Genomic DNA, 14,304 nt, shown 5'->3' on the forward strand with positions numbered 1-14,304 from the left:
AGCAGGAGCCCTCAGAGCAGCCTTGCAGTGCCTGAAGGGCTCCAGGAGAGCTGGGGAGGGACTCTGGAGAAGGGCTGGGGGTGCCAGGCTGAGGAACAATGGTTTGAAACTGGAGCTGGGGGAGGTTTAGGTTAGACCTTAGGAAGAAGTTCTTCACTGTGAGGCTGGTGGAAGCCAGGAGCAGGCTGCCCAGGGAGGTGCTGGAGGCCCCAGCCCTGGTATTTGAGTTCAGGCTTGATGTGGTTCTGAGTAATGTGCTCCAGTGGGGGCTGTCCCTGCTGACTGCAAGGGGCTGGGACTAAAGGGGCTCTAGAGGTCCCTTCCAACCTGCCTCACTCTGTGACTCTGCTGACTCTGGGCCCTGAAGGCCTTTTCCAGCCTCCCTGCTGAGCTGAGTCTCTGCCAGCCAAGGTCTCAGCAGGACTGTGGCTCAGGGGACTGCTGTGGACACTTCTCCTCTCTCACTTCCCAAGCAGAACACCAAAGCCTTTCATTGCTTGCAAAGACTTTAATGATGCTGCTGCAGAAGCCCTGTGGCCAGAGCAAACTGCCCAGCCCCGGGCTGCCTCCCAGGCAGGGAATGCAGCTTGGCCTGGGGGGACAACCACTTCCCAAGGCACAGCCATTGGAAGGGAGGCAGCTGCCCACCTGCTCATCCCTCCCTCTGCTGCCTTGGCCACCACTGCTCTTCTGAGAACTCTTCCAGGGCCAGGCCAGGGAGAGCTTCCCTTCAGGTCAAAGAATGTTTGGGTTTGTTGGGAGAGGCTGCCCCAAAGGCCTGCCAAAAGCACCCCCGTGGGCAGCTCTCCTCCTGCCTTGGGCCAGCAGCTCTCCTTCACGGCTGCCTGAGGGATCACAGGCTTGAGGAGGTGCTAAAGGGCAGAGACTCACTGCTAGAAGATGCCCAGGAACTGTTTATTTCCAGGACAGTAACACTGCAGGGACAATGTCCAGCACCCCCAGGAGCCTCGGGGTCAGCCCATCCCAAGGTGCTCAGGAGGTTGAGCAGCTCCCCCCAGCCACCCCCCAGGCAATCCACAACCCTTTTTGGTACTAGCAAATGCTCTATTAAGTTAATTAGCTTCACATGGGGACAGAGGAGTTCAGCTGCAGCTGAGGACACTGCTCTGATGTGGCTCTGCAGGCAGTCAGCACTCAGGAAATGATCTTCACGTCAGGCTTGGCCTCCTCCAGGGCTCTCAGCTCATCATCCACTTCAGGACTCCAGTAAATGTCATACAAACTGCAGCCAGGCACAAAGGAAAGCCAGACTGGGTCAGGCAGCATCCTCCCAGCAGGAGCAAGGTGCCCAGGGAGCACCTGCCCAGCTGGGAGATGCCCCAGGAAAGGCCTCCTCTGGGTGCAGGCCTCTGGAGGCGTGCAGTGTCCCTCCCCAGCACCACCTCTCCTGGGGCAGATCACAGCCCCGAGGCCAGGGGCAGCAAGGAGTGCTCTGTGCCATGCAGAGGGCACTGGTGCAGAGGGCACTGATGCAGAGGGCACTGGTGCAGAGGGCACTGGTGCAGATGGCACTGGTGCAGAGGGCCCTGGTGCAGATGGCATTGGTGCAGAGGGCACTGGTGCAGATGGCACTGATGCAGAGGGCACTGGTGCAGAGGGCACTGGTGCAGATGGCACTGGTGCAGATGGCACTGGGGCAGAGGGCACTGGGGCAGAGGGCACTGGTGCAGATGGCACTGGGGCAGAGGGCACTGGTGCAGAGGGCACTGATGCAGAGGGCATTGGTGCAGAGGGCACTGGGGCAGAGGGCACTGGTGCAGATGGCACTGGGGCAGAGGGCACTGGTGCAGAGGGCACTGGTGCAGATGGCACTGGGGCAGAGGGCATTGGTGCAGATGGCACTGGTGCAGAGGGCACTGGTGCAGAGGGCAGTGGTGCAGATGGCACTGGGGCAGAGGGCACTGATGCAGAGGGCATTGGTGCAGATGGCACTGGTGCAGATGGCACTGGTGCAGAGGGCACTGGTGCAGAGGGCATTGGTGCAGATGGCACTGGTACAGATGGCACTGATGCAGAGGGCACTGGTGCAGATGGCACTGGTGCAGAGGGCACTGGTGCAGAGGGCATTGGTGCAGATGGCACTGGTGCAGAGGGCACTGATGCAGAGGGCACTGGTGCAGAGGGCATTGGTGCAGAGGGCATTGGTGCAGATGGCACTGGTGCAGAGGGCACTGGTGCAGAGGGCACTGGTGCAGATGGCATTGGTGCAGAGGGCATTGGTGCAGATGGCACTGGTGCAGATGGCACTGATGCAGAGGGCACTGGTGCAGATGGCACTGGTGCAGAGGGCACTGGTGCAGAGGGCATTGGTGCAGATGGCACTGGTGCAGAGGGCACTGATGCAGAGGGCACTGGTGCAGAGGGCATTGGTGCAGAGGGCATTGGTGCAGATGGCACTGGTGCAGAGGGCACTGGTGCAGAGGGCACTGGTGCAGAGGGCATTGGTGCAGAGGGCACTGGTGCAGAGGGCACTGATGCAGAGGGCATTGGTGCAGAGGGCACTGATGCAGATGGCACTGGTGCAGAGGGCACTGGTGCAGAGGGCATTGGTGCAGAGGGCACTGATGCAGAGGGCACTGGTGCAGAGGGCATTGGTGCAGAGGGCACTGGTGCAGAGGGCACTGGTGCAGAGGGCATTGGTGCAGAGGGCACTGATGCAGAGGGCACTGGTGCAGAGGGCACTGGTGCAGAGGGCATTGGTGCAGATGGCACTGGTGCAGAGGGCACTGATGCAGAGGGCACTGGTGCAGATGGCACTGGTGCAGAGGGCATTGGTGCAGAGGGCATTGGTGCAGAGGGCACTGATGCAGATGGCACTGGTGCAGAGGGCACTGATGCAGAGGGCACTGGTGCAGAGGGCATTGGTGCAGAGGGCACTGATGCAGATGGCACTGGTGCAGAGGGCACTGGTGCAGAGGGCATTGGTGCAGAGGGCACTGATGCAGAGGGCATTGGTGCAGAGGGCATTGGTGCAGAGGGCACTGATGCAGAGGGCATTGGTGCAGGTGGCACTGGTGCAGAGGGCACTGATGCAGAGGGCACTGGTGCAGAGGGCATTGGTGCAGGTGGCACTGGTGCAGAGGGCACTGATGCAGAGGGCATTGGTGCAGGTGGCACTGGTGCAGAGGGCACTGATGCAGAGGGCACTGGTGCAGAGGGCATTGGTGCAGAGGGCACTGATGCAGAGGGCACTGGTGCAGAGGGCATTGGTGCAGAGGGCACTGATGCAGAGGGCACTGATGCAGAGGGCACTGGTGCAGAGGGCATTGGTGCAGAGGGCATTGGTGCAGAGGGCACTGATGCAGAGGGCATTGGTGCAGGTGGCACTGGTGCAGAGGGCACTGATGCAGAGGGCACTGGTGCAGAGGGCACTGATGCAGAGGGCACTGATGCAGAGGGCACTGGTGCAGATGGCACTGGTGCAGATGGCACTGGTGCAGAGGGCACTGGTGCAGAGGGCACAGATGCAGATGGCACTGATGCAGAGGGCACTGGTGCAGAGGGCACTGGTGCAGATGGCACTGGTGCAGAGGGCATTGGTGCAGATGGCACTGGTGCAGATGGCACTGGTGCAGAGGGCATTGGTGCAGAGGGCATTGGTGCAGAGGGCACTGATGCAGAGGGCACTGGTGCAGAGGGCACTGGTGCAGAGGGCACTGGTGCAGATGGCACTGGTGCAGAGGGCATTGGTGCAGATGGCACTGATGCAGAGGGCACTGATGCAGAGGGCACTGATGCAGAGGGCACTGGTGCAGATGGCACTGATGCAGAGGGCATTGGTGCAGGTGGCACTGGTGCAGAGGGCACTGATGCAGAGGGCACTGGTGCAGAGGGCATTGGTGCAGAGGGCACTGATGCAGAGGGCACTGGTGCAGAGGGCATTGGTGCAGAGGGCACTGATGCAGAGGGCACTGATGCAGAGGGCACTGGTGCAGAGGGCATTGGTGCAGAGGGCACTGATGCAGAGGGCATTGGTGCAGGTGGCACTGATGCAGAGGGCATTGGTGCAGGTGGCACTGGTGCAGAGGGCACTGATGCAGAGGGCACTGGTGCAGAGGGCACTGATGCAGAGGGCACTGGTGCAGAGGGCACTGATGCAGAGGGCACTGATGCAGATGGCACTGGTGCAGAGGGCACTGATGCAGAGGGCATTGATGCAGATGGCACTGGTGCAGATGGCAGTGGTGCAGAGGGCACTGGTGCAGATGGCACTGGTGCAGATGGCACTGATGCAGAGGGCACTGGTGCAGAGGGCACTGATGCAGAGGGCACTGGTGCAGAGGGCATTGGTGCAGAGGGCATTGATGCAGATGGCACTGGTGCAGATGGCAGTGGTGCAGAGGGCACTGGTGCAGATGGCACTGGTGCAGATGGCACTGATGCAGAGGGCACTGATGCAGAGGGCACTGATGCAGAGGGCACTGGTGCAGAGGGCATTGGTGCAGAGGGCACTGGTGCAGATGGCACTGGTGCAGATGGCAGTGGTGCAGAGGGCACTGGTGCAGATGGCACTGGTGCAGAGGGCACTGATGCAGAGGGCACTGGTGCAGAGGGCATTGGTGCAGGTGGCACTGGTGCAGAGGGCACTGATGCAGAGGGCATTGGTGCAGGTGGCACTGGTGCAGAGGGCATTGGTGCAGAGGGCACTGATGCAGAGGGCACTGGTGCAGAGGGCACTGATGCAGAGGGCACTGATGCAGATGGCACTGGTGCAGAGGGCATTGGTGCAGAGGGCACTGATGCAGAGGGCACTGGTGCAGAGGGCATTGGTGCAGGTGGCACTGGTGCAGAGGGCACTGATGCAGAGGGCACTGGTGCAGAGGGCACTGATGCAGAGGGCACTGATGCAGATGGCACTGGTGCAGAGGGCATTGGTGCAGAGGGCACTGATGCAGAGGGCATTGGTGCAGAGGGCATTGGTGCAGAGGGCACTGATGCAGAGGGCACTGGTGCAGAGGGCACTGATGCAGAGGGCACTGGTGCAGAGGGCACTGGTGCAGGTGGCACTGGTGCAGAGGGCACTGATGCAGAGGGCATTGGTGCAGAGGGCATTGGTGCAGAGGGCACTGATGCAGAGGGCACTGGTGCAGAGGGCATTGGTGCAGATGGCACTGGTGCAGATGGCACTGATGCAGAGGGCACTGGTGCAGAGGGCATTGGTGCAGATGGCACTGGTGCAGATGGCACTGATGCAGATGGCACTGGTGCAGAGGGCACTGGTGCAGAGGGCATTGGTGCAGATGGCACTGATGCAGAGGGCACTGGTGCAGAGGGCACTGGTGCAGAGGGCATTGGTGCAGATGGCACTGGTGCAGATGGCACTGATGCAGATGGCACTGGTGCAGAGGGCACTGGTGCAGAGGGCATTGGTGCAGGTGGCACTGGTGCAGAGGGCACTGATGCAGAGGGCACTGGTGCAGAGGGCACTGGTGCAGAGGGCATTGGTGCAGAGGGCACTGATGCAGAGGGCATTGGTGCAGGTGGCACTGGTGCAGAGGGCACTGATGCAGGGGGCACTGGTGCAGATGGCACTGGTGCAGATGGCACTGATGCAGAGGGCACTGGTGCAGATGGCACTGGTGCAGATGGCAGTGGTGCAGAGGGCACTGGTGCAGATGGCACTGGTGCAGAGGGCACTGATGCAGAGGGCACTGGTGCAGAGGGCATTGGTGCAGGTGGCACTGGTGCAGAGGGCACTGATGCAGAGGGCATTGGTGCAGAGGGCATTGGTGCAGAGGGCATTGGTGCAGATGGCACTGGTGCAGAGGGCACTGATGCAGAGGGCACTGGTGCAGAGGGCACTGGTGCAGATGGCAGTGGTGCAGAGGGCACTGATGCAGAGGGCACTGGTGCAGTGGGCACTGATGCAGAGGGCATTGGTGCAGGTGGCACTGGTGCAGAGGGCACTGATGCAGAGGGCATTGGTGCAGGTGGCACTGGTGCAGAGGGCACTGGTGCAGAGGGCACTGATGCAGAGGGCACTGATGCAGAAGGCACTGGTGCAGAGGGCACTGATGCAGAGGGCACTGGTGCAGATGGCACTGGTGCAGATGGCAGTGGTGCAGAGGGCACTGGTGCAGATGGCACTGGTGCAGAGGGCATTGGTGCAGGTGGCACTGGTGCAGAGGGCACTGATGCAGAGGGCATTGGTGCAGGTGGCACTGGTGCAGAGGGCACTGATGCAGGGGGCATTGGTGCAGAGGGCATTGGTGCAGAGGGCATTGGTGCAGGTGGCACTGGTGCAGAGGGCACTGGTGCAGAGGGCATTGGTGCAGAGGGCATTGGTGCAGGTGGCACTGGTGCAGAGGGCACTGATGCAGAGGGCACTGGTGCAGAGGGCATTGGTGCAGGTGGCACTGGTGCAGAGGGCACTGGTGCAGAGGGCACTGGTGCAGAGGGCATTGGTGCAGATGGCAGTGGTGCAGAGGGCACTGGTGCAGAGGGCACTGATGCAGAGGGCATTGGTGCAGGTGGCACTGGTGCAGAGGGCACTGATGCAGAGGGCATTGGTGCAGGTGGCACTGGTGCAGAGGGCACTGGTGCAGAGGGCACTGATGCAGAGGGCATTGGTGCAGAGGGCATTGGTGCAGGTGGCACTGGTGCAGAGGGCACTGGTGCAGAGGGCATTGGTGCAGAGGGCATTGGTGCAGGTGGCACTGGTGCAGAGGGCACTGATGCAGAGGGCACTGGTGCAGATGGCACTGGTGCAGATGGCAGTGGTGCAGAGGGCACTGATGCAGAGGGCACTGGTGCAGATGGCACTGGTGCAGAGGGCATTGGTGCAGGTGGCACTGGTGCAGAGGGCACTGATGCAGAGGGCATTGGTGCAGGTGGCACTGGTGCAGAGGGCACTGATGCAGGGGGCATTGGTGCAGAGGGCATTGGTGCAGAGGGCATTGGTGCAGATGGCACTGGTGCAGAGGGCACTGATGCAGAGGGCACTGGTGCAGAGGGCACTGGTGCAGATGGCACTGGTGCAGAGGGCACTGATGCAGAGGGCACTGGTGCAGAGGGCATTGGTGCAGGTGGCACTGGTGCAGAGGGCACTGATGCAGAGGGCATTGGTGCAGGTGGCACTGGTGCAGAGGGCACTGATGCAGAGGGCACTGGTGCAGAGGGCATTGGTGCAGAGGGCACTGATGCAGAGGGCACTGGTGCAGAGGGCATTGGTGCAGGTGGCACTGGTGCAGAGGGCACTGATGCAGAGGGCATTGGTGCAGGTGGCACTGGTGCAGAGGGCACTGATGCAGAGGGCACTGGTGCAGAGGGCATTGGTGCAGAGGGCACTGATGCAGAGGGCACTGGTGCAGAGGGCATTGGTGCAGAGGGCACTGATGCAGAGGGCACTGATGCAGAGGGCACTGGTGCAGAGGGCATTGGTGCAGAGGGCACTGATGCAGAGGGCATTGGTGCAGGTGGCACTGGTGCAGAGGGCACTGATGCAGAGGGCACTGGTGCAGAGGGCACTGATGCAGAGGGCACTGATGCAGATGGCACTGGTGCAGATGGCACTGATGCAGAGGGCACTGATGCAGAGGGCATTGGTGCAGATGGCACTGGTGCAGATGGCACTGATGCAGAGGGCACTGATGCAGAGGGCACTGGTGCAGAGGGCACTGGTGCAGAGGGCACTGATGCAGAAGGCACTGGTGCAGAGGGCATTGGTGCAGAGGGCACTGATGCAGAGGGCACTGATGCAGAGGGCACTGGTGCAGATGGCACTGATGCAGAGGGCACTGATGCAGAGGGCACTGGTGCAGATGGCACTGATGCAGAGGGCACTGGTGCAGAGGGCATTGGTGCAGAGGGCACTGATGCAGAGGGCACTGGTGCAGAGGGCACTGGTGCAGGTGGCACTGGTGCAGAGGGCACTGATGCAGAGGGCATTGGTGCAGAGGGCACTGGTGCAGAGGGCACTGGTGCAGAGGGCATTGGTGCAGATGGCACTGGTGCAGATGGCACTGATGCAGAGGGCACTGGTGCAGAGGGCATTGGTGCAGATGGCACTGGTGCAGATGGCACTGATGCAGATGGCACTGGTGCAGAGGGCACTGGTGCAGAGGGCATTGGTGCAGATGGCACTGATGCAGAGGGCACTGGTGCAGAGGGCACTGGTGCAGAGGGCATTGGTGCAGATGGCACTGGTGCAGATGGCACTGATGCAGATGGCACTGGTGCAGAGGGCACTGGTGCAGAGGGCATTGGTGCAGGTGGCACTGGTGCAGAGGGCACTGATGCAGAGGGCACTGGTGCAGAGGGCACTGGTGCAGAGGGCATTGGTGCAGAGGGCACTGATGCAGAGGGCATTGGTGCAGGTGGCACTGGTGCAGAGGGCACTGATGCAGGGGGCACTGGTGCAGAGGGCACTGGTGCAGAGGGCACTGGTGCAGAGGGCATTGGTGCAGATGGCACTGGTGCAGATGGCACTGGTGCAGATGGCAGTGGTGCAGAGGGCACTGGTGCAGATGGCACTGGTGCAGAGGGCACTGATGCAGAGGGCACTGGTGCAGATGGCACTGGTGCAGATGGCACTGATGCAGAGGGCACTGGTGCAGAGGGCACTGGTGCAGGTGGCACTGATGCAGAGGGCATTGGTGCAGAGGGCACTGGTGCAGATGGCACTGGTGCAGAGGGCACTGGTGCAGAGGGCACTGGTGCAGAGGGCATTGATGCAGAGGGCACTGGTGCAGAGGGCACTGGTGCAGAGGGCATTGATGCAGAGGGCACTGGTGCAGAGGGCATTGGTGCAGAGGGCACTGATGCAGAGGGCACTGGTGCAGAGGGCACTGATGCAGAGGGCACTGGTGCAGAGGGCATTGATGCAGAGGGCACTGGTGCAGAGGGCATTGGTGCAGAGGGCACTGATGCAGAGGGCACTGGTGCAGAGGGCACTGGTGCAGAGGGCACTGATGCAGAGGGCACTGATGCAGAAGGCACTGGTGCAGAGGGCATTGGTGCAGAGGGCACTGGTGCAGAGGGCACTGGTGCAGAGGGCATTGGTGCAGAGGGCACTGATGCAGAGGGCACTGGTGCAGATGGCACTGATGCAGAGGGCATTGGTGCAGAGGGCATTGGTGCAGATGGCACTGGTGCAGATGGCACTGGTGCAGAGGGCATTGGTGCAGAGGGCACTGATGCAGATGGCACTGGTGCAGAGGGCACTGGTGCAGAGGGCACTGGTGCAGAGGGCATTGGTGCAGAGGGCACTGGTGCAGAGGGCACTGATGCAGAGGGCACTGGTGCAGAGGGCACTGGTGCAGAAGGCACTGATGCAGAGGGCATTGGTGCACAGGGCACTGATGCAGAGGGCACTGGTGCAGAAGGCACTGATGCAGAGGGCATTGGTGCACAGGGCACTGATGCAGAGGGCACTGGTGCAGAAGGCACTGATGCAGAGGGCACTGGTGCACAGGGCACTGATGCAGAGGGCACTGGTGCAGAAGGCACTGATGCAGAGGGCATTGGTGCAGAGGGCATTGGTGCAGATGGCACTGGTGCAGATGGCACTGGTGCAGAGGGCATTGGTGCAGAGGGCACTGATGCAGATGGCACTGGTGCAGAGGGCACTGGTGCAGAGGGCACTGGTGCAGAGGGCATTGGTGCAGAGGGCACTGATGCAGAGGGCACTGGTGCAGAGGGCACTGGTGCAGAGGGCATTGGTGCAGAGGGCATTGATGCAGAGGGCATTGGTGCAGAGGGCATTGGTGCAGAGGGCACTGGTGCAGAGGGCATTGATGCAGAGGGCATTGGTGCAGAGGGCATTGATGCAGAGGGCATTGGTGCAGAGGGCATTGGTGCAGAGGGCATTGATGCAGAGGGCATTGGTGCAGAGGGCACTGGTGCAGAGGGCATTGGTGCAGAGGGCATTGATGCAGAGGGCACTGGTGCAGAGGGCATTGGTGCAGAGGGCATTGATGCAGAGGGCATTGGTGCAGAGGGCATTGGTGCAGAGGGCATTGATGCAGAGGGCATTGGTGCAGAGGGCACTGGTGCAGAGGGCATTGATGCAGAGGGCATTGGTGCAGAGGGCATTGATGCAGAGGGCATTGGTGCAGATGGCACTGGTGCAGAGGGCACTGGTGCAGAGGGCATTGGTGCAGAGGGCACTGGTGCAGAGGGCACTGATGCAGATGGCACTGGTGCAGATGGCACTGGTGCAGAGGGCACTGATGCAGAGGGCACTGGTGCAGAGGGCATTGGTGCAGAGGGCACTGGTGCAGAGGGCACTGATGCAGATGGCACTGGTGCAGAGGGCACTGATGCAGAGGGCACTGGTGCAGATGGCACTGGTGCAGAGGGCATTGGTGCAGAGGGCATTGATGAAGAGGGCACTGGGGCAGATGGCACTGGGGCAGATGGCACTGATGCAGATGGCACTGGTGCAGATGGCACTGGTGCAGAGGGCATTGGTGCAGAGGGCATTGATGCAGAGGGCACTGGGGCAGATGGCACTGGGGCAGATGGCACTGATGCAGATGGCACTGGTGCAGAGGGCATTGGTGCAGAGGGCACTGGTGCAGAGGGCATTGGTGCAGAGGGCATTGGTGCAGATGGCATTGGTGCAGAGGGCACTGGTGCAGAGGGCACTGGTGCAGATGGCACTGATGCAGAGGGCACTGATGCAGAGGGCACTGGTGCAGATGGCACTGGTGCAGATGGCACTGATGCAGAGGGCACTGATGCAGAGGGCACTGGTGCAGAGGGCACTGGTGCAGATGGCACTGATGCAGAAGGCACTGGTGCAGAGGGCACTGGTGCAGATGGCACTGGTGCAGATGGCACTGGTGCAGAGGGCATTGGGGCAGAGGGCATTGGTGCAGAGGGCACTGGTGCAGATGGCACTGATGCAGAGGGCACTGGTGCAGAGGGCACTGGAGCCCCCCCTGGGGCACCCTCAGCTGCCATTCCCAGCCAGCCCTCCCCGCAGCAGCCGCCAGGGGAAGGCAAAGAGGCTGACAAGTGACTCACATTAACTGCTGCACGTTGCAGCTGGGGCTCCTCAGGGCCTCACAGAGCTTCCTGACACCTTCATCCTCCAGGGAGTTGTAGCTCAGGTCCAGCTCAGTCAGGCACTGCTTGGTGGCCATGACAGTGGCCAGGCTTGCACAGCAGGCTGCAGTCAGGTCACAGTTCCCCAGCCTGAAGGGGTGGATGGAGAGGTCAGCACAGCAGCTGATGGCCCCAGGGAGCAGCAAGAGCAGACAGCCCCAGCCCCAGCAAGGGCCAGAGACCCGTGGTAGGCTGGCACCTCCAAAACCTCATCAGGGGCCAGCATGGAGATGGAGATGAGATGGAGATGGAGATGGAGATGGAGGAGGAGGGAGGAGGAGGGAGGAGGAGGAGGAGGACCACCCCCATCCCCTGCTCACAGTCACCGCCATCCCCTGCTCACAGCCACCCCCATCCCCTGCTCACTGCCACCCCCATCCCCTGCTCACAGCCACCCCCATCCCCTGCTCACTGCCACCTCCATCCCCTGCTCACAGCCACCCCCATCCCCTGCTCACAGCCACCCCCATCCCCTGCTCACTGCCACCCCCATCCCCTGCTCACAGCCACCCCCATCCCCTGCTCACAGCCACCCCCTGCCCCTGCTCACTGCCACCCCCATCCCCTGCTCACTGCCACCTCCTGCCCCTGCTCACTGCCACCTCCTGCCCCTGCTCACTGCCACCCCCCATCCCCTGCTCACTGCCACCTCCATCCCCTGCTCACTGCCACCCCCATCCCCTGCTCACAGCCACCCCCATCCCCTGCTCACTGCCACCTCCATCCCCTGCTCACTGCCACCTCCATCCCCAGCTCACAGCCACCTCCATCCCCTGCTCACAGCCACCCCCTGCCCCTGCTCACTGCCACCCCCCATCCCCTGCTCACTGCCACCCCCTGCCCCTGCTCACTGCCACCCCCATCCCCTGCTCACTGCCACCCCCCTGCCCTGCTCACAGCCACCCCCATCCCCTGCTCACTGCCACCTCCACCCCCTGCTCACTGCCACCCCCATCCCCTGCTCACTGCCACCCCCTGCCCCTGCTCACAGCCACCCCCTGCCCCTGCTCACTGCCACCCCCCTGCCCCTGCTCACTGCCACCCCCATCCCCTGCTCACTGCCACCCCCCTGCCCCTGCTCACTGCCACCCCCATCCCCTGCTCACTGCCACCCCCTGCCCCTGCTCACTGCCACCTCCATCCCCTGCTCACTGCCACCCCCCTGCCCCTGCTCACAGCCACCCCCTGCCCCTGCTCACTGCCACCCCCATCCCCTGCTCACTGCCACCTCCTGCCCCTGCTCACTGCCACCCCCCTGCCCCTGCTCACTGCCACCCCCCTGCCCCTGCTCACTGCCACCTCCATCCCCTGCTCACTGCCACCCCCATCCCCTGCTCACAGCCACCCCCTGCCCCTGCTCACTGCCACCCCCATCCCCTGCTCACTGCCACCTCCTGCCCCTGCTCACTGCCACCCCCCTGCCCCTGCTCACTGCCACCCCCTGCCCCTGCTCACTGCCACCCCCATCCCCTGCTCACTGCCACCTCCATCCCCTGCTCACTGCCACCCCCATCCCCTGCTCACTGCCACCTCCATCCCCTGCTCACTGCCATCTCCTGCCCCTGCTCACTGCCACCCCCATCCCCTGCTCACTGCCACCCCCTGCCCCTACTCACTGCCACCCCCATCCCCTGCTCACAGCCACCCCCATCCCCTGCTCACTGCCACCCCCTGCCCTGCTCACAGCCACCCCCATCCCCTGCTCACTGCCACCCCCCATCCCCTGCTCACTGCCACCCCCTGCCCCTGCTCACAGCCACCCCCATCCCCTGCTCACTGCCACCCCCCTGCCCCTGCTCACTGCCACCCCCCTGCCCCTGCTCACAGCCACCCCCTGCCCCTGCTCACTGCCACCCCCTGCCCCTGCTCACTGCCACCCCCATCCCCTGCTCACTGCCACCCCCTGCCCCTGCTCACAGCCACCCCCATCCCCTGCTCACTGCCACCCCCTGCCCCTGCTCACTGCCACCCCCCTGCCCCTGCTCACAGCCACCCCCTGCCCCTGCTCACTGCCACCTCCATCCCCTGCTCACTGCCACCCCCTGCCCCTGCTCACTGCCACCCCCCTGCCCCTGCTCACTGCCACCTCCATCCCCTGTTCACTGCCACCCCCCATCCCCTGCTCACTGCCACCCCCCTGCCCCTGCTCACTGCCATCCCTGCCCCTGCTCACTGCCACCTCCATCCCCTGCTCACTGCCACCCCCATCCCCTGCTCACAGCCACCCCCTGCCCCTGCTCACTGCCACCCCCATCCCCTGCTCACAGCCACCCCCATCCCCTGCTCACTGCCACCCCCTGTGCTCCCCAGCAGGAGGAGCTGAGGCCTGGGGGTGCAGCTCACCAGAGGGCCTGGAGGCTGCAGGTGGGGTGCAGCAGCCCCTGGCAGAGCAGCTCCACGCCAGCATCTCCCAGCTTGTTCTCCCCCATGTGCAGGACCTTCAGGTGCTTGTGTGTGCAGAGAGCTGAGCTGAGAGCCTTGCAGCAGGCCGTGGTGAGCCCACACTCCCTCACCCTGCAAGGCAAAGGAGACAGCAGGGCTCGGTGGGGGATGCCCAGAGCAGCAGGCACTGCTCCCTGCTTCACCAGAGGCCCCCAAAGAGCAGCCAGGGAGGAGCCAAAGCCCTTCCACAGCCACCCCCTCCTGCACCCCCTGCCTGCCCCACCCTGGCCATGCAGCACCCCTCCCCCTCTGCCCCAGAGCCTGCTCTGGGCAAGGCACCTGCCCATGAACCCCTGAACCACAGCAGGGGCTGGGCTGGGAGGGAGCTCAGAGCTCAGCCAGCTCCAGCCCCTGCCATGGGCAGGGACACCTCCCACCAGCACAGGCTGCTCAGGGCCTCATCCAGCCTGGCCCTGAACCCCTCCAGGCAGGAGGCAGCCACAGCCTCCCTGGGCAGCCTGTGCCAGAGTCTCCCCAGCCTCACTCTCAACAATTTCTTCCTCCTCTCCACTCTCAGTCTCCTCTCTCCCAGCTCAAAGCCATTGTCCCTCAGCCTGGCACTCCCAGCCCTTGGCCAGAGTCCCTCCCCAGCTCTCCTGGAGCCCTTCAGGCACTGCAAGGCTGCTCTGAGGTCTCCCTGCAGCCTTCTCTTCTGCAGGCTGCACAGCCCCAGCTCTCCCAGCCTGGCCCCACAGGGGAGGTTCTGCAGCCTCTGATCACCTCCATGGCCTTCACTTCCCCTCCTCACTGAGGTCTCCACAGGAGGCAGCAGGCTGAGACCTGCCAGCAGCT

General features: G+C 63.1%; 2 protein-coding genes across 4 annotated transcripts in view; both read right to left on the reverse strand.

Moving 5' to 3' along the window:
- Positions 1-894: 894 nt before the first annotated feature.
- The window catches only part of RNH1 (ribonuclease/angiogenin inhibitor 1), a 30,538-nt gene continuing 17,128 nt past the window's right edge, over positions 895-14,304 (reverse strand). For all 3 annotated transcript variants that reach the window (XM_068166636.1, XM_068166634.1, XM_068166633.1), the window contains exons 8-10: positions 13,414-13,584; positions 10,990-11,160; positions 895-1,243 (exon numbers count right to left, since the gene is read on the reverse strand). In XM_068166636.1, coding sequence (XP_068022737.1) covers positions 1,156-1,243; positions 10,990-11,160; positions 13,414-13,584 — 430 coding nt within the window. In that variant the 3' untranslated portion in view covers positions 895-1,155. The remainder of the gene's footprint in view (positions 1,244-10,989; positions 11,161-13,413; positions 13,585-14,304) is intronic.
- On the reverse strand, positions 3,703-4,173 carry LOC137455659 (uncharacterized; the record flags this gene model as incomplete). Its single annotated transcript, XM_068166671.1, has 2 exons — positions 3,703-3,750; positions 4,078-4,173. Coding segments are annotated over 2 exons (144 nt in total), but the record flags the coding sequence as incomplete, so codon positions are not given.

This window comes from Melanerpes formicivorus, unplaced genomic scaffold (genome assembly GCF_026170545.1).
Source record: "Melanerpes formicivorus ecotype bairdi unplaced genomic scaffold, bMelFor1.0.p_v2 SCAF_103, whole genome shotgun sequence".
NCBI lineage: Eukaryota > Metazoa > Chordata > Aves > Piciformes > Picidae > Melanerpes > Melanerpes formicivorus.